This window comes from Hemicordylus capensis, chromosome 6 (genome assembly GCF_027244095.1).
Source record: "Hemicordylus capensis ecotype Gifberg chromosome 6, rHemCap1.1.pri, whole genome shotgun sequence".
Taxonomy (NCBI): Eukaryota; Metazoa; Chordata; class Lepidosauria; order Squamata; family Cordylidae; genus Hemicordylus; species Hemicordylus capensis.
Window position 1 is genome coordinate 56,050,885 of NC_069662.1, and position 22,310 is coordinate 56,073,194.

The 22,310-nt window shown below is 46.8% G+C and overlaps 1 protein-coding gene across 4 annotated transcripts in view; it reads left to right on the top strand.

Annotated features, from left to right (window-relative positions):
- Positions 1-22,310, top strand: part of WNK4 (WNK lysine deficient protein kinase 4) — a 44,335-nt gene that overhangs the window by 16,360 nt on the left and 5,665 nt on the right. For all 4 annotated transcript variants that reach the window (XM_053259250.1, XM_053259251.1, XM_053259252.1 and 1 more), the window contains exons 2-16: positions 1,138-1,310; positions 6,258-6,478; positions 7,098-7,255; positions 8,072-8,160; positions 9,238-9,457; positions 11,995-12,328; positions 12,856-12,965; positions 13,089-13,156; positions 13,969-14,110; positions 17,255-17,371; positions 17,469-17,645; positions 18,454-18,511; positions 19,555-19,707; positions 20,353-20,843; positions 21,616-21,712. In XM_053259250.1, the coding sequence (XP_053115225.1) occupies positions 1,138-1,310; positions 6,258-6,478; positions 7,098-7,255; positions 8,072-8,160; positions 9,238-9,457; positions 11,995-12,328; positions 12,856-12,965; positions 13,089-13,156; positions 13,969-14,110; positions 17,255-17,371; positions 17,469-17,645; positions 18,454-18,511; positions 19,555-19,707; positions 20,353-20,843; positions 21,616-21,712 (2,608 nt within the window). The remainder of the gene's footprint in view (positions 1-1,137; positions 1,311-6,257; positions 6,479-7,097; positions 7,256-8,071; positions 8,161-9,237; positions 9,458-11,994; positions 12,329-12,855; positions 12,966-13,088; positions 13,157-13,968; positions 14,111-17,254; positions 17,372-17,468; positions 17,646-18,453; positions 18,512-19,554; positions 19,708-20,352; positions 20,844-21,615; positions 21,713-22,310) is intronic.

Here is a 22,310-nt window from a genome sequence, read left to right on the forward strand (position 1 = left end):
AATAACATGAAGCAATAAGAATCAAAGGATAGATATTAACTTTCCCCATCTTGTCTAAAGTGCAGTGTGCAATCATTAGCGTGAGGGGGACATTACTGATGTGCACATGTTTTTTTTTATTCTGAGCCAATAGCAGCTTTGGCATTGAAGATTTTAATTGAGAAAACAGTGCAGGGGAAAGGGGTTAATCTCTCCCCCACCCCCACATGCTGTGGTCCTGATCCAAATATACCGATCCCAACTGCTGTTTACAGAAAGTGTAAGGTGACAGAGATGCACTCCATATGTAGCAGATTGAGGTAGTAATGTGGTTGTAGAATTGACTATAACTTCAGTCTACAGGTGGGAGACACCACTTTTGATTGCTCACCCATGTAAAACATCTCCCTGCAAATAAAAGACCCTGCATATCAGGAAGTATAGGTCATCCCCTTGCCTTTTACATGTAGGTTTTTTTTTAAAAAAAAACTTGTATGGAGTTTTAAACATACATTCATGGAAGACAGGTCTATCAATGGCTACTAGTCTGAGGGCTATAGGCCACCTCCAGCCTCAGCAGCAAGATGCTTCTACATACCTGTTGTATACCTCTCTTCTAGTAGGAGAGAGGGCATGCCCTCAATTCTTGTCTGTGGGCTTCCCAGAGGCATCTGGTGGGCCACTGGGTGAAACAGGATGCTGGACTAGATAGGCCTTGGGCCTGATCTAACAGGGCTTTTCTTATGTTCTAAGCATTATAAAATGTGGTTCTGCTGCATGTATAGACCAGAACTAACTTTTCTCTCCACTCTCTTGTGCCGCTCTGAAGTACAGCCATAGAATGTACAGTCTCCAGATATTTTGCAACATTCTTAATTAGTGCATGGTAATGCACTAATTAAGAATTTAGTGCATATTTTTATTTTATTTTTTAAATAAAAAAATAAGAATTGGATGTAAAATTGAGATAGTTAACATTAGCATAAAATGTTGTCAGCACGAACAGCATCCCTCAAAAACCACATTTTGAAGTTAAATTTGGGGGGAAAAAATCAGTTTTGAATTCTAAAAAGCCCAATGGTCAGATTTGTGTGAATTGCACTGCATCAAAGATGACCTCATGGCTCTTATGCTTCCTTCTTTCTTCCTCCTTCTCAGACACGGAAGCTGTCCAAGGTGGAGCGGCAGCGCTTCAGCGAGGAGGTGGAAATGCTGAAGGGGCTCCAGCACCCTAATATCGTCCGCTTCTATGACTCATGGAAGTCTTCTATCAAGGGACAAATCTGCATTGTGCTGGTCACAGAACTTATGACCTCAGGCACCCTCAAAACGTGAGCATGGATGTTGACCGTGAGGAGGGTACAGTGGTGGTGAAGACATGGGGCGGGTGGGGGGCCTACAGAGCTTTTGCAGGAATGGGGATTCCACTTGGTCCCTGCTGCTCTTCGTGAAGGAGGACGTTCCGTACAATAATTAGTGTGTCATTGTATGTTATCCCCTGGGCAGCTCATACTGCTTTATGGTTGTGGCAAAGACATGGGGTGTGGGAGCTGGTTTTGATAATGAAGGGATGGGTGGTCTCTCTCTCATTGAAGAGGCATCTTAGGGCCTAACAACAATTTCCATACAACCCCCCACCCGCACCCCAACAAAAGCTCCCTCCCTCCCGGTTTTGATAATGAAGGGATGAGTGGTCTCTCTCTCATCCAAGAGGCATCTTAGGGCCTAACAACATGTTCCAAATCCATACAACCCCCCATCCCAATAAAATCTCCCTCCCTCCCTCCCTCTGTGCCATTTCTCTGGAAAAGTGATGTTGCGAGGGTGATTTGGAGTGATGGGTAAGGAAGGGGTTACACGTTCTCCAATCCTTAAGAAAGATTAGCTGTCAGGGTTTGTGATGTGTTTGCGTGCAATGTGTTTTAGGTCCTCAGATAATGGCAGCAGTCTGCCTGTACCTTTGAGTCATATCCCTTTGGCTCAAGGGCCTGCTCCTCTCTGCCCATCCACTGGCAGATGTAGTTCCGCTTATTCTGGGTGGTTTGTAGAATTTGGCTTCCAATCTGAGCAGCCTTTGATGGAGTTAGTGGAGGAACCTCCCAGAGTAGACTAGCTCCTGCCGCCTTGAGGAGAGGAAGGTTTCTGGCATGGAAAAAACAACTCTTGCAGTCACCCCAATAGATGTGGGCCACGTGAAGGGATGGAGAATCTGTGGCTGTGGCTGAGGAGACTGCAAGATTGTGAAGATTTAGAGCCCTGAGGTGGATCTAGATACTCTGCAGAATTTGCTTGTTTATGACTTCAACTCCCCCACCCCCCACTTTCCTTCTGGAAAAAGGATCCTAGATTGGACCCTCTGATGTATTTTTCATTTGTCTAAAGTTTGGTATGGAAAGGGGAACTCCTCATCTATCCTGGAGGTGTGAACTTACTTTCTCCCCTTTGGTGGTACAGAAGGGGAGAGAGTGATCTTCCCATTGACTTCTGCATACTGGACTGGGCAATGGGACTTAGGAGAATGAGGCATCTTTCAGTCAGTTAAAATTGTGCTCAGGTGTAATGCAGGAACCATTTTGTTCCTTGATTTCTCTGGGGAGTTGTAATGGCATCCTCTCTAGCTATTGGTTTGATATGGTGAGTACCAACAGAGGGCATAGATGGACTTTGGGTAGATGCATATTAATACTGTGTTTAAAAAACATCATATATTATATATTTTGAAGAGTTTGTTTCTTCATTTGTGACATTGCTTGTGTGAAATAAAGTCATACTTCCTGATTACCTAGTTTGGCAGGCACAATCCTCCCAATGAAATTAGCTGAATGCACTACTTTTTACACCGGAATATGCTTGGTGAAAGTTTCAATTGTTAAATTGTTTTTACCAGAAATTCTGAATACTAGCCTACCCGCACAGAGCATCTGTGCGCTCTTTGGGGCCGGTTGCTGCCTCCTGCTCCACTCTCTCTTGCCCTCCCTTCCCCTCCCTCCTGCCCCACTCTCTCTGCCCCACATTCCCCTGCCCTCCCTCCCCCTCCCGCCTGCCCCACTCTCTTGCCTTCCCTCCTCCTCCCTCCTGCCCCACACTTTCTTGCCCTCCATCCTGCCCCACACTCTAACCCTCCCTCTCCCTTCCTCCTGCCCCACACTCTTGCCCCCACCCCCTCCTGCTCCACATTCTCTTGCCCTCCCTTCTGCTCCCCTCATTTGCCCCTCCCCTCCCACCCTCCTCCTCCTCCCTCCTCCTCCCCTCTCTCTTGCCCCCTCCCCTCCCCCACACTCTCTTGCCTTCCCTCCTCCTGCTGCCCCCCTTGCCCCCTCCCCCCTGATCCCCTCTCTCTTGCCCCCTGCCCTCCCCCCACCCCTCTCCCCCTCCCTCCTACTCCCCTCCCACCCCACACTCTTTTGCCTTCCCTCCCCCTCCCTCCTTCTCCCCTCTCTCTTGTCCTCCCTTCCCTTCCATTCCTCTCCTCCCCCCCCACCCGCACTGTGCCTCTTACCTCAGCGGGTGGTGAACAGGGAACCTCCTTCCGGGCGGCCCATTTCCTTCCCACCCCAGCCTCAACTGCCTCCCATTTCCCACTCACCCCTCTCACCGGCGCCTACTTTGGCTGTCCTGCTGCCACCGCCTCCCACTCCCACTCCCACTCCCACTCCCACTCCCAGCGGCCAGGCCAAGCTGGGCTGCCGCTGCCTCCTTGTCCTTACCCGGGACAGCTTGACCTAGCCAGTCCCTGGCGGCCAGCCAAGCCAGCCTCCTCAGGCCGTTTTGCGGCCCGCCGCTACTGCCCGCTGCCATTTTTTCTTGCCTGCAACTCTCGCCCTTTGGTGGCGGAACTCTCACAATGTGTCACGAGAGTTCCGCTGCCAAATTCAGGACACACATGCTGGCTAAGAGAATTAATTATATAGATCATACTTACCTACAGATAGCAAATTTTGCATAAACAATCTTGCCCCTGAAATAGTAGTAGCTGAATGCACTACTTTTTACACTGGAATATGCTTGGGGAATGGTTTAAATACTTCTTTGGGTATTTTCTAGAAGAACAACTGACTATAATCATCATGTTGTTTTAAAAATATTTTTATTTATTAAGAAAAACAAAAACAAAAAACAACAACACCATGTTTACATTATCATCTCTTGAACTTCCAAAAGTTACATATAACAATCCGCTACCATCCTTTGCCAACTGCCCCCCCTCATCAGATATTATAAAAAGATTAAAGTAATGTATTAATCAACTATCAGTACTAAAAAAAACCCAAATCTTGGGTGTGGATGTTGACTCTGTGCTAAATTGTAATTTATAAAAGGTTCCCAGATTTGAGCAAATGTTTCATCTGAGGTATTCCCTAAATAAGCAGTGATCTTAGCCATTGAGGCATATTCCCATAGCTTTAATAGCCATCCATCCAAGCTCGGGGTTACCTGTAATCTCCAATTGGCCGCATAGAGAATCCTGGCTGCAGTAATCAAGTATAAAGACAACTCTGTGTATTTAATAGGTATATAAGGTTGAGTCATATTTAACAAAAAAAGATCAGGTGAGTAGGGAAAGTTTTTATTTAAAATTTCTTGCATCTTAGAGTGAATTTTCTTCCAAAATTGTTGTGCTTTGCTACAAGTCCACCACATATGATAGAATGTCCCCGCATGATTCTTACATTTCCAACAGTCTCCAGAATAATTACTGTCCATCTTTGCAATCATCGTGGGAGTAATGTACCAACAAAAATACATTTTGTACCAATTTTCTCTTAAGGTACTCAAGGTAAAGGTTAAGTGTGCCGTCAAGTCGATTGACGGCACAGGGCCATCTGGTGACCACAGAGTTTTCTTTGGGGTTTACCATTTCCTCCTCCCGCGCAGTATGAGATGATGCCTTTCAGCATCTTCCTATATCGCTGCTCTCTGATATAGGTGTTTCCCATAAACATACCAGTGGGGATTCGAACTGGCAATCTTCTGCTTGTTAGTCAAGCATTTCCCTGCTAAGGTTCTATTTGCTGTAAATTTGATATTCACTTTCCATTGATATTCCCATTGTTGGATATCAATGGTCCTGTTTAAAATTTGCATCCACTTAATCATGCTTTAGCTGTTATTGTTCTCAATAGATTTTTAACACTCAAAAATTAGATCAGTTATTTCAAAATGGCATAATTCCCAGGTGAAGCAGAAGTTCTTTCTCAGATTCAAATTTACCGTGTTTCAAATTTACCTTATATGGTCATTATTCAATAAATTGAATAATGTTTGAAGTTGAAATCCTACAAATTTCAAACTGTTATTTTACTCCCCCTTTGCAAGCACATTAATAAAAAAATGCGAGGACATATCCAGGTGGCCCTCAAATAGTGGTTTCACCCACTTGCAGACCACTTCTCTGTATACTGATTTAGTTATCGTGGGAGGTAGTTTAGGTTATTTGCTGTTTTCTACCCCCTAACTAAAATTGGCATACAATATAAATAGCCACTCTTCCCGCTTCTCAACTGGAACACAGTAGGGATGTGCACGAACTGAGGCTCCTGCACCGGTTTGGCACCGCAGGGAGGGGAGCAGTGAGCGGGATCTTTTTCTTTTCTTTTTCAAAAGAGAGCAGTTCCTTACCTGCTCTCTGCCACCGCATGCAGCTTCCTTCTGTGGTGGTGCTCTGTCCCAAGTACCCGCATGTAGTGCCAGCACACACCCAGTTTGGTGCCAAACCTGTGCATGAACCTCAGTTCGTGCACATCCCTAGTGCCCAGGGAGATTTTGAAAAGTGGTGCAAAAGGCACAAGCTGCTCCATCCACTCTCGCGCCACTTCTTTAAACCTCTGCGCACATCAGCTGAGCAGCAAGGAGAGTGGCTGTTTAAACTTTACATCCCCCTGTGCATCTCAGCTGATGTGCTGGGAGATTTAAATAGTCAGTCTCCCTGCATAGGCTGCTCCATCCACTCTCGCCACAAGAGTGTATTGTTTAGCTAAGGTACCTAACCCCATTTGGGGGGTTAGGTCAAGAACTCCAATATTGTGAACGTTACCCTGCAATATTAGAGGGCCTCCTGGATTTCATTTCTTGAACTTTCCTAGCAGTGTAATCTATGCAAAATGACTTTGCCTAGTCAACAATGGGCCTCACCTACTAGTAATATATAGCAAAAGGTTATTGCTCAGAATCATGCCATTGGATGTAAAATCTAGCTTTGCCACATTTCTAAACATTAGATCCCACTCCTTTTGGTGATGATGGGGTGATCCTGAGTCTGATGCCATTCTTTTTTGTAGGTACCTGAAGCGCTTCAAGGAGATGAAGCTGAAGGTTCTTCAGCGTTGGAGCAGGCAGATCCTGCGGGGGCTGCATTTTCTGCACACACGCTCCCCTCCAATCATCCATCGTGACCTGAAATGTGACAATGTCTTCATCACAGGTCCCACTGGGTCAGTCAAGATTGGGGACCTTGGTCTGGCCACACTGAAACGAGCATCGTTTGCCAAGAGTGTCATAGGTACTTGATGGAACAAGGGTGGATGGTAGAATGGGTGGGTGATGGATGTGTCCCATCAGCCATGTCTCTTCCAAGCCTAAAGGCCAGGTTGGGTGACAACAATGTAGAAAAGGTGTATATTTTATATGGGGACTAAACCAGAATGAAAAATGCAGGATGATTCCTACAATCAGCCAGTCAAGATTAAAAACTGCTTTATCATGTCTGGAAGATGCTTGGAATGTTGTAGTGCCCCAAAGGGTAGAGTTGTACAAGTGAGGAGCAACCACTAGGAATGCTTCTCGGCATAATCTCCCTGCTTTAATCGTAACTCAGGGAGCATTGCTGTTCTGCTTGAAATGAATATTTCTTGTGGAAGAGGCAATCTTTTAGGCATGCTGGGCTCAAGCTATTTAGCGCTTCATTGGTTTAAGCCAGCATAGCCAAGCCAAGTGTGTCCCAGAGATCCTTACAAGCTTGTACTGTTCCTGGGTAGTGGTGCGTCTGCTTCAACAGTGTCACCCATTGTGGGTTAAGACTTAATAAAGCATTCCAGTGGGTGGGTCAAATGGATATGCTTGAAGGTTAGTAAGTTTTGCTCCAGGGTCTGAGTGTCAGCTTTTCCTTCCCCCTCTCCCAGGAACCCCAGAATTCATGGCTCCAGAGATGTATGAGGAGAAGTATGATGAAGCTGTGGATGTCTATGCCTTTGGCATGTGCATGCTGGAAATGGCAACCTCAGAGTACCCCTACTCAGAATGCCAGAATGCAGCTCAGATTTATCGCAAGGTCACCTCGGTGAGAGCACAGTCTCTACTTTCTCAGAAAGCATGGTTTGATCCCTCCAACACATCGCTTGTGGCTCCACCTCTTGCAGTGTTGTATGGTGAAAAGGAGGGGGCTGTTGATTATGTGTCCCAAAGAAATGCAAATATAGCAAATTTGAATATATCTATGCATTCTTATTCTTCTTTGTATTTGTCTTCATCTTCATCTTCTTCTGTGTTTGACCCTTATCTAAATGGCTTTTCCCTTGGTTGAGAGCTTTTCTCTAATATAATAAACACTGGCTATGCTTCATTTTGTTTTAAGAGGCTTGAAATGTTATATGGCAAATGTTATGGTTGTCTGCTGTGGAATAAGCTGAGTTATGTTTAAAATCTTTCTGACAGATTTGTGATTATACCAGACATGGTATGTTTGCACATTTTGTATTTTAGTCCTTTGGCTCTGTTTAATTTATAAAATTAGAGGTGTTGCAGAAAATCAGCCTCCCAGAAGTCATATTCTCTTACTTAGAGGTTCTGATGCCCTGATGAGTGGGTCAACTGTGGCTATTCAGTGGCAGAGGTGAAAGAGGGCATATTTCTGGTATTCAGAGCAGTTCTGGATCTAAGCCCTGGCTATATTTAAGCCCTGCTGATGGGTGGCAGAGAAGGATGTGGGGGCAGAGTAAATGCTTCTTCTGTCAGGGGCTTGGCTGCTGGGGTGTCTTTAGGCAGAGGATTGTTCCTGGGTCACAAGAAGCTTGGAAGCCTCTTGCTGCCCCCACTTCTGCCCCCCTGCACTCCCTGGCCTTGTCTGAGCCAGATCCTCTGTCACTTCTTATCATAGGGCATGAAGCCCAACAGTTTCTACAAAGTGAAGGTGCCTGAACTGAAGGAGATCATTGAAGGATGCATCCGGATGAACAAGAATGAGAGGTAGGGAACAGCCACTTTGAGTAAAATATGCAGGTAATAGAATGTGCATAATTTATTCAGATTGCAATGTGCAGGTAAACTTCCAGAATATGTTGGCAAAAACAAAAAATGCCTGAGTTGGTTTAGGTAGAAACTAGAGTCACATGTTGAGTGGCAGAAGTGAATACAGAAACCTGACCCTGACCTTTGGAACCCCATCTCCATGCTTCTATTTGGTATGTTAGGTTTCAGGAAAGAGTGTGACACATGTTTGCATGAATCTCTTTTTAAAATTGTGGACATTGTATTTAGTACTTTCACTTTTAGAAAGGTGATTACACTTTAAGCATTAATTGTTTATGAACTTTTTGCCATCACCTTAAGAACTAGAAACTTTTTTAAAAAGAATAGAAATTCTTAGGGAAAAGCAAGAGAACACCATCAGCCAAATAAGGAACAGAAGGCAATGGTTCATTTTTATTTATTTTTTAATCACAGTCTCATGGAAAACCCCATATATTCATGAACATGTCAACATACTGGCTGACATCTTGACTAATGAAGCACCAGTGCAATGGGAGAAGCATCAGTGCTTCTGAAAAGCTCAACTAACTTAGCTCCACTACTGGCTCAGCAGTGGGGGCAAATTTGAATGTTCTTACTTCTCCCCAGCAGCCTTCAGTGACACCTGGAAATATGTCTCTGAGGGTTGTGCAGCCCTCAGGGAAATATTTTTGGGTGAGGCCCAGAGGGATTCCGAGAGAAGGGGAGCTGCTGAAGTCTGCCCACTCCCCATTAGTACACTAGTACAACGTTTAGTCTGGAATTCTTCAGAACTACTGATGTTACACCAGTCCTTCTCCTGTTGCACTGGTGCTTCATTATTCAGGATGCCAACCACTGTTTATTTCTGTATTTTAGGAAGCAAAACAGTCTGTGTCCATGTACTAATCAAAATCCTGGGCCGTGTACGGCCTTGACCACTATTGGTGATATCTTGTTTCCTTGCAGATATAACCTTACTCTCTGTCACCCCCTCACCTCAATTCTGTTGTCTGGTTTCCATCCACCCATCTTGCCTCCCTCCCTTCCTTGCAGATACACCATCCAGGATCTTCTGGATCACTCCTTCTTCCAGGAGGACACAGGGGTCCATGTGGAGCTGGCTGAAGAGGATGATGGAGTAAAGTCCAACCTGAAGCTCTGGCTACGGATGGATGACACAAAAAAGCTACATGGGAAATATAAGGACAACAATGCCTTGGAATTCCATTTTGAGCTCTATAAGGATGTCGCTGAAGAGGTTGCTCAGGAAATGGTATATCTTGCTGTGATTCAAAGTTCTGGTGGTGGTGGTGGTGGTGGTGGTGCTGCTGCTGCTGCTGCTGGGGTGAAGAGGTTGATCTTGGTTGCAGGTAATCTAGAAAGCAGGAGGAGCTTGGGGCAGAGAGGTGTGAGATGAAGGAAGACGCAGAGGGTGAATTGTAAAACTGAGAGGTGCCAAGGCTCAAACCTGCCTAGGAGCAAGTGCAGGCCCTCTTGTCTTATCTCAAATATACAGGGGCTGGCTGAGATTGACTGCATTGTAAGAGTGAGACACCCTGATGCTCGCAAGGTCTTTCTCTTCAGAATTCCTTCAGATTTTTCTGGACTCTAGTAGTGAAGCAGAGGCTGTCTCTTGGCAAGCCATGGCTCTACTAACAGGCAGGACTGTTCCCTAATTCGATATTTGTATTGAACAAACACACAGTATCAGTAATGAGTGCAGCATTTGGTGGCCTGCAGCTTTCATCTGAAAAAAATCAAATGTCTAGCCACTATGGCTGTGGAGAAAAGTATGTTCTCAGGACTCTAGGCAGCTTATGATAAAATATTAATAAAGCCTTGCAAAAATTATTTCAAAACATCCATATTATAGTCACAGTAATATATGTGGTCTCCTCCCCCCGCCCCGACTCTCCATTCTTGGGTATCAGGAACTGCCTATCCACAAGAGGTTGGATAGTGCAGAGATTCTGTTTCCCATTTCCCGTTCGGTTTTATGCAGTGACTCTGGGCCAAATTGCACATGACATTTACAGTTTTCTCAGCCTTGATGGGCTTCATTTCCCCTTAGTTAGTAGTAGCTGGATTGGGCCCTCCCATGGATTAGGACCAGGGGGCAGGGATCCCTGATCCAGCTGCTGTTTGTTCTGCCGCATGCTTTGTTGGTGCCGATGAGAGCTTTTATCCAGCAGTCAGATTGGATCTGGATCAGTGGATCAGGACCTGATCATGACTGTTGGGTGGGGTGGGGCGGGGTTAGGATTAAAATTCCACTCCCCCTCTCTGTGGACTTGATCTTCATGGACCTAATCTGGCTGCTATTGACTAAAGAAAAATCCAGCCTCTTCAGGCTAATAACACTTTAAACATCATGTGTAGTTTGGCCCTCTGTGGATGAGTGTTATTCACATTCAGGATATGAATTGATGGCAGCATTTGAGGTGGAGAAGGAAATGTCCCTTGGCTCAAATTGACTAGTTATCCTTCCCCCATCCTTCCCTTATAACATGTGACTTGAGTGAACTGATGCTATTTGTTCTGCAAGTCTCTTTCTGCCAAGCTCATGCTCTAGGCTTGTGTGGCACACTATGGTCTGGATTGTATAGGCTGATCTGTAAGAAGTTTGTAGGTGGATAGCCCTGCTTCACAGCAGGGTGTTAGAAAGCCTCTCGGCCCTTTCTGTCTTCAGACTAGAAACCTGTGTCAAAGACTTTGTTTTTTTGCTGTTCTTCATCTGAAGCTCTAAAGATGGTGTACACTAAAAGCCAACTCAAAATGAGTAAAAAAACAATTTCAAACATAAAAGGCAGAGGAGGAAAGCAAATAAGATTTTCAGCATAAAATAGCTTAATCTGAAAGGTCTGGATGAATAAAGATGTTTTCACCTGGTGCCAAAAAGAATACAGAGATGGTGCTGGGTGAAGTTCTTTGGTGAGGGAATTACCAAGAGGGAGTTGTGCAACTGAGAAGGTCACCACCCATCTCACCTCATACACTGGGGGGACCTGAAACCAGACCCTCCAAAGATGACCTTACAATTTGGGTAGGTCCATGTGACCAGAGGCAATACTTAAGGCAGGGTTCCCAACCTTGGCCTTTGGCCATTGTGGCTGGGGATGATGGGGTTTGTATCTGGGGACCTGCTCCCAAGCCATTTAGGGCTTTAGAGATTAAAAATTAGCACTTTGGATTGTGCTTGGAACTGCCAGGAGCCAGTGTTATGGTTTCAGAACTGGCAAGATATGTTCTGTAGGGCTGGTCCCCGTCAATGTGCAAGTGTATTTTTCACACAGTCTTCAAAGGCAGCCTAGGTTCGATGCACAGCAGTAGTCCATAGCTGGGCATGATGTGGACTTTCTCCTTCTGTTTACCCAATGTGGGTTCTGCCGCTCTGTGTCGGATAACCTGTTGATTGAGTGTTGTGTGTGGCAAGACAAGGTACACAGATTTGCTCAGTGGCGCTCTTTTGACTGGACTTCCAGGCGGAGGTCCAGTCCCCTGCAGACCTGGGGGGCCTCCAAATGCTGACGGGCCCGCTAACTTAAGTGGCAGGATTGTCTGTGCAAAATGTGGTATCTCTCTGCAAGTCAGTGATTCAGAATCTCTTCTAAACATACAAAATAATTTCTTAAAAGAGTTTCCTGCTTTCCCTGATCATGTTTTGGTATAAAATATGGTGTATTGCAGCTGATCTGGTGGCAGGGGTGGGGGTGGCAAAAGGCCTTTAGGTCCAGGCTCCCAAATTACCTAGGTGCACCTCTGGACTTTCCTCACACTCTTTTCTACTCTGTGTCTTCCCCTCCCCTGCAGGTGATCTTGGGCTTTGTGTGTGAGGCAGACTACAAGCTGGTGGCCAAAGCAGTGCGCGAGCGTGTCCTTGCCATCAAGCGCCAGCGTGAGAAGGCCAAGAGGGTCCAAGAGGAGCAGAAGCGACATGAACAGGCCCCAACATCACCTCCTGATATCTTGAGGCTGCTGGACCTGGATTCCCCACCACCCCTCAGCCCAGCCCAGCCCTCTGCACCTGCCACCCCTGGATCTGGAGACTCGGCACTTGGTCCAACCTTTCCGCCAGAGCCAGAGGAACCTGAGGTCGACCAGCACCAGCCCTTCCTCTATCGACATGGCTATTCTTCTGCCACATGTACACATGCTAGCTTTATCCTTTGAGAAACCTCCCCACACTCTTTCTTAGTAGTAGTGATGGTGTAGCTTAAGCTGGGCTGTGTGTATACTCTGCTTTTATAGTCTCATTGCAAAACTGTGTGTTGTGGGTAGGCCATGAAATTGAACAGTCTGGAGAGCCTCAGCTTGGTATCATCTGAAGAAAAAGAACTCATTACTGGCCCATATGACTGTGAAGATAAAACTGCACAGTGTATGAGCAATGTCTGATGAATATTCAGAAGCCAGGGGGGCTGTATCTGAATAACTTCCAGAGGTCAGAGGCTGGCAGATTGGTGCTTTCATAGCTCTTTGAGGTATGCTAGTGGAAGCAGGCTGGATAGATAACGTACTGAAGCAGTTTGGCCACTTGTTAAAGTTGACAGCTAAAGGAGGCTTCCAAACTTGACCTGAGAAGCTTGCCTGTTTGCCAGAATTCCGGGTCAGAGCTGCTGGGCATTAGATGTCAGGTCTTCATATTCTCCCTCTTTTCTTTCTCTTCCACAGCTGACTGTGAGACTGATGGATACCTGAGTTCCTCTGGATTTGTGGATTTGCCTGATGTGCCTCAGAGTCTCCCCAGCCCCCCAGCTGCCCCTGAGCCTTCCTTTGCTTCAGTGAGTGGCAGTGCTGTCCCTGGCATGGCTGCCATATTGGAAAGGGCACATCTGCTTAGAGCCAGGGAGGGGTAAAAAAACTGACCCGGCAAGCCTGCTTAAGTTATGTGTTTATGCCTACAGAGCATTGCTGTGAGCCTGAACCCTTTGAACCCTATCTCCACCAGTGACTTCTCTTCCCCTGTGGACAGGTAAGAAGGGTGGGGCTACAGAGCTGCTGTGGGATTTGCTGCAGAGTTTGGAGATGGGGAACAGGTGGAGAGACTTGAAGTGGGGAGAGCAGATTATGGGGTAGCAAGTAGGTCTGTATTTGCACAGACAAAAGCAAACCCCATAGGGGTTGTTCTGGGAATATGTGCTGCTGTTTTCAAAGGCTTTATATATCAAATTACTCTCCCACGCCTACTCTCCTTTTTCCTCACACAAACCAGTGTTTGATGAGCTCTTGAAAGGATATTCCAGAATTTATTTATTTATTTGATTTCTATACTGCCCTTCCAAAAATGGCTCAGGGCGGTTTACACAGAGAAATAATAAATAAATAAGATGGATCCTGTCCCCAAAGGGCTCACAGTCTAAAAAGAAACACGATTGGCACCAGCAACAGACACTGGAGGTACTGTGCTGGGGGGTGGGTGGGATAGGGCCAGTTCCTCTCCCGCTGCTAAATAAAGAGAATCACCACGTTAAAAGGTGCCTCTTTGCCAAGTTAGCAGGGGTTATTTTCCCTCTTTCTTTCTCTCTGTTCTGTGTATAGGTAGCCTGGGATGGGGTGAATGGACAGGAGGGTACACACTCCTTTCCTCTTTAAAGGGGAACCTATATGCCTGTTCTGTCTTTACTTGAGCTCATCTATCTGTGTGCAGAACATGTTAAACGGAAGTAATTGTTTGTAGCCTAAGTTAAATGGCAGCAAAGCAGGTAGGGAAACTGAGAAGCATGTGTGGTGTGGCCAGATGTGTTTGCTAAAGTTTCGCTCCCTGTTCTGATCACTTGCAAACAGCTACACATCAGATGTGGCATCCGGGTTGAGTGACGGCAACGAGGGCTTCCCTACAGGTGAACGTAGAGCGAAGCCACTGGCCAAGCGGGGATCCGGAAAGCTACTGCGTCGCCGTGCCCGATCTCGCCTGCGCATTACAAATGTGAGTCCTGCCTGTTCTGCAGTGGTAGGAAAATAGGAACATAAGGAGCTGCCTTATACTGAGTCAGACCCTTGGTCCATCTAGCTCAGTATTGTCTGCACAGGCTGGGAGCGGCTTCTCCCAAGTTGCAGGCAGGAGGCTCTCTCAGCCGTGTCTTGGAGATCCCAGGGAGGGAACTTGGACCCTTCTGCATGCAAACTTGCAGGTGCTCTTTCCAGAGCGGCCCCACCCACTAAGTGGAATATTTTACAGTGCTCATACATCCCCATTCAAATGCAAACCAGGGCGGACCTTGCTTAGGGCACAATTCGTGCTTGCTACCACAAGACCAGCAACCTGGTCTACTGTAAGACCAAATCTTGTGGTGGTAGCCCGAATCAGGGATACCTCCAGGCTTGTGGTATCTGCTTTGTTTTTTTGTTTACTAGAATTCCAGCATCTACCAACTGAAGCCAGACGTGAAATAGTGCTCAGGGAGGCAGACCCAATAATCTACAGCACTCCATGAGCATACACTGGGAAATCATGTATGCTGATTTCAGGATACATGAAATTGGCATACATTTGGTGGGGCAGGATATGCGCTCTCATGCCTCTCATTGCATGGTGGGTGGGTCCAGCGGATGGTGTTGTCTGAACCTGCTCAAAGACTTCAATTTTAAATGAGTTCTGCCACTTGACTGATTCTTATTGTTAGCCACTTATTTTTATTTATAGAGATCTGTAAGTAAAATGTTTAAATGTTAAACATTTTTAACAAAGCCATCTAAGAGGCTAACAGCATAAAATAAAAACTGTAATTTTAAAACCGATTTCTTTAAAACATTTAGAGTGACAAATAAGAAACAAATCGCAACTATTAATAACCAGGGAGTTGGATTAAATCCACCGACAGTAAAGCCAAATGCCTACTAGAATAAAAATGTATTTCTGAGGTGGTGAAAAACCATCAGAGTGAGGGCCAAAACAAATCTCCTGGGGCAGGCAGTTCCGAAGGCTGGACACCACAATCAAGAAAGGCTTCTCTCACATTCCAACCAGCAATGTCTCAAATGGGAATGGGACATGCAAGAAGAGCTCCCCTGCTGATCTCCTTGGACTGGCATGTAGGATTGTACCTGAGGAGATGATCCTTTAGGTATCGTGGTCCCAAGATGCTTAGAACTTTAAAAGTCAATAACTAGCAAGGTTATTTTCAGTCTGCAAGGCAAATTACTTGGCTAGTTTTGAATACGAACTATTCTAGCATAATAGTCTCAACATGAAATAATTAAATATGTTTCTTTTATGAGGATGCATCCTTCATCAAGAATTTACATTAGAATGTAACTTTTAAACATTTTATTTTGTTCTTCCCTTCCTTCTCAAACCCCATCTTCACTCAAATACAGAACAACGTATTTAACAATATACCAGAAATTTCCCTTCGTCTGTTAAATGTTCCTAAGCAGCAACCCAAACCTAGCTATTATGGTCTCCTCTCTTGTGTATTTCCATTATTGATTATTTCTCTCTCTCTTTCTTGCGAACATAACTTCTTCCCTTAGCTTGTTGGAGACAGTTTTCCCTGAACTGCAGCTCAGTTCAGCCCTCCTGTGCTATTTTCCTCATACTATTTTTGTTTCCAAATAAAATATGCTGCCTAGCCATACAAAAACGATCCTGCGCAGCATCAGGACTTGGTGTCATTGCTCAAGATATTTGGGTTACTAAATTAATAAGGGTAATATTATATTTAGCATATATTCCCCTGAAAATTCCTCCCGCCTACTATAATGGGAGCCATTGTTATGCTATCCCCATCTACTGGATATTGTAGGAAGCAGCAGGTTAAGGGCTAATCTTGACATGGCAGCGTCCTCTAGTTAGGGGTTTTCATGTAAAATAGCAGCTAAGTAGAGGCCTATCTGAACTATGGTATCTCTTTTTATTTTTATTTATTCATTTATTTATTCAATTTCTATATTTTTTGTATCTTTTAAGCAATTGCTTTTAGGACTTCGAATATATACCTGTTTAAAGACTTTAAAATGATTTAGTGACTGCTTTCAGAACAATGTTGTTTCATTTTTCTTCAGTGTGGTCTCTGTCTTTTACATCTCTGGGCTTTGCACATGTGTGGAGACTAGGAATGTGTACAAAACCGGTTTTGCCAGCTCAGCCCGAATCTGAACCGGATTTGAGCCAACCCAGCCTGGTTCGGTTTTGTGCACACAACTCGAACTGGACTTGGTTCAAGCGCGAACTAGTAGGGCTCGGAGCCCTACTAGTGAAGGGGAATCCAGTGAGAATTCCTTTTTACCGATGGGTGGGCGGGCAGGGGACTTCCCTAATGGTAGAGCGGGCGGGAGTGGGGGTAAGCAACTACTTACAAGTGCCTCTGGCGGTGGCAATAGCAGCTCCCCTGCCATGCGCTGGCCGTCCCCAGGGTAGGCAAGGCCAACGGCAGCCTGGTTCAGGCCTTTCTTGGCTCAGTTCGATCCTCTGTGCACACATGGAGACCATTTTACTGACCTCGGTGCATTGTGTGGTCATGCAAATGGCCTCTGCACATGAGCAGAAGTCAGTAAAATGGCCTCCATGTGCGTTCTGAGGCCTGAACCAGTCCGCTGGTGGCCCTGCCTACTCTGGGGAAGGCCAGAGGGGTGGGGAGTTGACCCTGCCACCCTCCCCCTGCAGCCACCGGTGGAGACACTTGTAAGTAGTTGCTTACCCCCCTCCTGCCTGCTCTACCTTTAGGAAAGCCCTCATGGCTTCCTCTTTACCGGTAAAGGGGAATCCTCACCAGATTTCCCTTTACCAGTAGGGCTCCGAGCTGGCTTAGTTTGAACTCGGACCAAATGCCACTCCTCCTACATAACTGGCAGTATCTCCAAATCACCTCTTCCACTCCTAGAACTGGAAGGAAAGACCATAAGAACTGGAAGGAAAGACCTGCCCATTGACTGGACTTTGGGAAGAGGGCATCATCACACCTATGTGGCCCTCCAAGGTTTCAGGCTCTTCAAAAATCCCAAGTCCTGGAGTTGTTCTTCCTCCTTGTAGGCCCTACTGGTGTGTGTGTGTGTGTGTGTGTGTGTGTGTGTGTGTGTGTGTGTACACACACTTACTTTGCAACTCTAATGCAACTCCTCGTGCGTGCAGATCTCAGACCAAAATGACCGGGTGGTTGAGTGCCAGCTGCAGACTCATAATAACAAGATGGTGACCTTCAAATTTGATTTGGATGGAGACAGCCCAGAGGAGATTGCAGCCGTTATGGTGAGGATGTGTGTTTCTTACTTGGTGTAGGATTTGTGGCAGGATTTAACCTGAATCCTGGGTCTGCTTCACCTCATTATATTCTTGGATTCCCCAGATTGCCAAGGAGTTCATCTTGAAATCCGAGCAAGATGGATTCATCCGACGAATACGTGATATTGTCCATCGTGTGGAGACCCTATTGCGCAAAGATGGGTGTAACAAAGACCAGGGGGCCCTGGTTAGCCCTGAGGCACAGTGTCTGTCTCCTACTTCAGCTGCTGACAGACTCTCAGTGAGTGATATCCATAGAAGCTGGAGTTGGGATAGATAGCCAAACACAGCTGAAGGTGGTTGTACGGAACCCGGACTGGGCTCCAAACAGCTCTTTAACTATACAGAAGTGTTTAATCAGTGGTTTTTCAAATACGTACATACACACGTACATAGGCAGCAGATTTATACTCCCACTTCTCTGGCCAATTGAGGGTGGTATAGCCCTCCAAATTTAACCCAACTCCAGCTTCCCATCACCTTCTCTTTCCCTCACCATCTACCCTATCCCTACACCCTCAAATGCCGGGATATTTTCCTTACAGTGAGGTTCTCCAGACAGGCAGTGTGGAGAGCTGAGGAGGGGTTGGCAGGGAGAGCAGACTTGGCCCGCTCTCCCCGCACACAAGCTCTCCACCCTCCCTGAGTGGCCAGATCAGCCGCCCACATGATTGCCAGCGCCATCATTGAGTCGGTAGGGGTGGCTGGGATCTGGGGCCTCCCAGCCCCCAGAAGTCCCAGGATGCCCTGCGCGGATGTGCGGGGAATTCTGGGGAGACCCCCGATGCCGGGAGGCTTGTTATTGCCTCCCGGTCAGGGGTCTCCTTGTGAATTGCTGCACTGCGGAGCCACACTGCGGTGACTCACAACCAGGAAAATGATTTTAGAGGAGAGGGAATTAAGCGGGCTAGCCACCGGGCTCACCCGCGAGCCCGGTGGTTCTCACGACTGCTGGAAAGCGGGCTGGGCTCCCATAGCCCACTTTCCAGCGGCCGTGAGGATAGCCTCAGTGGCTCATTTCTATAAACACATTTTCTGTTTCCTTGCAGGGTGAACTGCCACTACAAGGCTTCTCACGTTCCATCTCTTCATCCTCATCTCTTAGTGGTATGTAACCTAATACCTGCCCTATCCCAGATTAGCAGTCACATGCCCTTGTTTGTGAATACACACAACTGCTCATTCTTACCAGGGCTAATCTATTAGGGATGTGCTGAATTGTTTCAGTGCCTCAATAGAGAGGTGCTAAAATGCTTCAGGCTGCCTCACGGAAACATTTCAGTGGGGGGCAAGTGGTAGCTTTAAAAGGAGGCACGTAGTTCCCTTCTGCTCCTCCCCCCCCCCCACCGCCACGGCACTGTCCATTCTATTCGTTCTAAGAAGTCCCATGCCACGTGGCTGTTTCCCTGTTCCCAGCAGTGCACGGGTGGGTGCCAGCACATGCATGGTGTCCGCGCATGCGTGGGAACAATTTGCGTGGTCAGCAACACCAGTCTGGCCACATAAATGGCACCCGCGCATGCGCAAATGCCATGTGCGTGCCAACACCTGCGCATGCTGCTAGGAACAGGGAAGCAGCCACATGGTGCAGGGCTTTTTAGAATGGATAGAACAGACATTGCTGCAAGGGGGAGCAGCGGATGAACAGGTAGAGATCTGCGTGCCTCCTTTTGAAGCTACTGCTCTCTGCCCCCCCAGGGATGCACAAAACTCTTTGTGCACACCCCTATAAATCTATCAGTGCAGTAGTCAGATGTAATGGGAGGGGAGGGAAAGGGTCCAGATGCTTGTACGGGAATTTACCTTCTCAGGCTAACTTTCTGCCAATGTTCTGTCATACCCACAGTCAGAATGATGAAAGATTGATTAACCCCACTGTTTTAATACACACTTATGGGTGAAGTGGGGATTCTGTTCTGCATTATAGCTGATTGACACATTCAAAGAATTACAGACCCTTCTGCTACTTTATAATACAAATGAGTGGATGGATGACATGATAGAATGCTCCGATATCAAAGACTAGCATATCAGTGAGAAGGCCAGGCTAGACAGAGGAGAGGGAAATAATGGGTTCAATAAGGGGTAGCTGATCCATAGAAAGTGATAGTGAATATTTGCCACACGACTTTATATTCTCTTTGTTGCAGATCTTGGTTGCTTCAGCCCTGGACAGTCTGTGCTGTCCCCTCTCCAGGCTTCTTTGGTGGGTGCCACCTCTGAGAGTGAGCCCATTAGCCCCATGGTTCCCCCACAAAGCCCCCAGGTCTTTGGGTTTCCTTCAATTTCAGCAGTGTCCACAGGTAAAGCAGATTCATTTTCACTTCCTTCCATTCTCCGATTCCTTCATAAAATAGTTGAAATTCCTTAGGTAAAGTGTGCCATCAAGTTGGTTTCAACTCCTGGCGCCCACAGAGCCTCGTGTTTTTCTTTGATAGAACACAGGAGGGGTTTACCATTGCCCCCTCCCACATAGTCTGAGATTATGCCTTTCAGCATCTTCCTATATCACTGCTGCCCAATATAGTGCCAGTGGGGATTCAAACTGGCAGTCTTCTGCTTGTTAGTCAAACATTTCCCCGCTGCGCCACTTTGTTTGCAATTCCTTGAAAACCTGGAATTTCCATAAGCAGCATAAGTTATTTGAAATAAATGGAGACATATACAACTATACCAAATTTGCATGATCTTGCTACACAAATTGTAATCTTACTTGGTGCAAAATGTACAGAAGAATCTGGCAGAAAGAGCAGGGCACCGGACTGCACACGAGTTGACTTTGGGGATAATGTTGACTGGGGAGGGGAGGAGATGGAGTACGTTGTGGCTGGCTGCCGTGCCAGGAGAGGGGATGTATTTTGCAACATAGCCAGAGGGATGCAGTTTACTCTGTCCTCTTCCTTCCTTCCAGCCACCATTTACCTGCCACTTTGCATTTCTCCTTACAGGAGTCCCCAGTGTGCCTGTACAGACTTGGCCCTCTTATCACATGGTGCCAACTCCTCCGTACCTTCTTCCCATCCCCCAGCCCATCCCGACACCTAGTCCCCTCCTCCCTCCATTGTCCCTTACCCCACCCACTGCCCCACCTATCAGCAGTGCCATGCAGGCCCCCGCTGTCCCCCTCTGGACCTCTTCCGCTTCCCCACTGCTCTCTCTTGCCAATGTCTTCTCACTGGCTGTGATGAGTGTCGCCCACTCACTTCTGCCAGCAGTGTCTGTAGTGCCTGCCCAGACCGGGCCACTCTACACCTCACCCGTCCCACAGTCACCAGTGCTTTGCCCACCTAGCTCCACTGCTACACGTTTCGTCTATCCTGAGGTGGTGTTTCCCACCAAACAGGCCCAACAGGCCAATGGGATACTTGAGCCGCCAGTATCTCCATACTGTCTGCTCTCTCCAAGTACCACATCTGCTGTGAAGCCTGAAAACAGCATGGTAAGTTTAGCTGGAATGAAGTGTGTGTGCTGGGAGAGGGAAAGAAAGATTGCTGACTGCCCACCTCCCCAGATATTGAAATATACAATATGAAGAACGGTTGGAAAGGGACTTGTGTGCTCTGCCATTAGGTTGGACCATTAGCCAGTCAAGTTGCTGGCTACAAGGACCGAGCATTGGATTTTGGCCAAATTCAAATCCCTCCTTGACCAATAACTGCATGGAGAGCCTTGAGAGAGCTGTTCTCGTGATGCACATCTGTACAGTAGAACTGCAGTGAGAAGGGCTCCTGGTTAATCCTGAGCCCCAGGGATTGTAATTAATGCTGGGTGGCTAGTGAGTTGGATTAGGGCCAGCAAGACCCAGCTTCAAGTCCCCACTCAGCCATGAAGCCCAGCCAGGTGACTCTGAGCCCATCCCCATTTCCCAGCCTAAGCTGCCTTAAGGGTTGTAGTTGTGGCTTTGTGTTTGTGGGAGAACCACGTACAGCAGAAAGGTGGGGTTAAAAAGAAGGAGTCATAAATGTTTTGTCTAAGTGGCATTCAGCCATACTGCCATCTGCTGTCTTGGGGATTAGCTGTTCTAGAAAAACACTGGGCGTAGGTGTGTAAGAATTAGGAAAGGAAGACCAGGTCTACTGCTGTGCAGTGAAGGGGTGGGAGGTGTACTTATTTATTTTTGAAATGTCTGTGCTTGTGGCCAAAACTCCTAAAGCAGTGTGATTACAAGCAAACAATGATAAATGCACAAATCCCTCACTCTCTCTCAACAGGCCCCTCCTGCCTCTCTGCGACCTGGGTCTCAGCTAACAGTGTCAGATTTGTCCACCTCTGACTGCTCTCTTGCCCGGCTGTCACCCATCAATGAAGGTACGGAATGCTTGGAGGGATGGAGGTTTGAGTCCAGCAAGCATAAATTATCTCCTTTGCTAAGCAGGGTCCACCCTTGTTGAGTTTGAATGGGAGGCTACATGTGAGCACTGTAAGAAATTCCCCTCAGGGTAGGAGGCTGCACTGGGAAGGGCATCTGTATGTTGCATGCAGAAGGTTCCAAGTTCCCTCCCTAGCATCTCCAAAATAGGGTTGAGAGAGACTCTTACCTACACCCCTGGAGAAGTCATTGCCAGTCTGTGTAGACCAGGGATTCTCAACGTTGGGTCCCCAGATGTTATTGGATTTCAACTCCCATAATCTCCAGCACCAGTGGCCTTTGGCTGGGGATTATAGGAGTTGAAGTCCACTAACATCTAGGGACCCAACATTGAGAATCCCTGGTGTAGACAATATTGAGCTAGATGGACCAATGGTCTGACTTGGTGTATAGCAGCTTTCTATGTTCCCAAGATAAGTCTGTGGGGATGTGATAGAGGGGTGTACAATGGCTTTTTGGGCTTGAGTCAATGCCTATAGTCACCACTGTCCCTAATTCTGGAAACCATTGTCTCTGCTCTAGAAACTAAGGTACTGA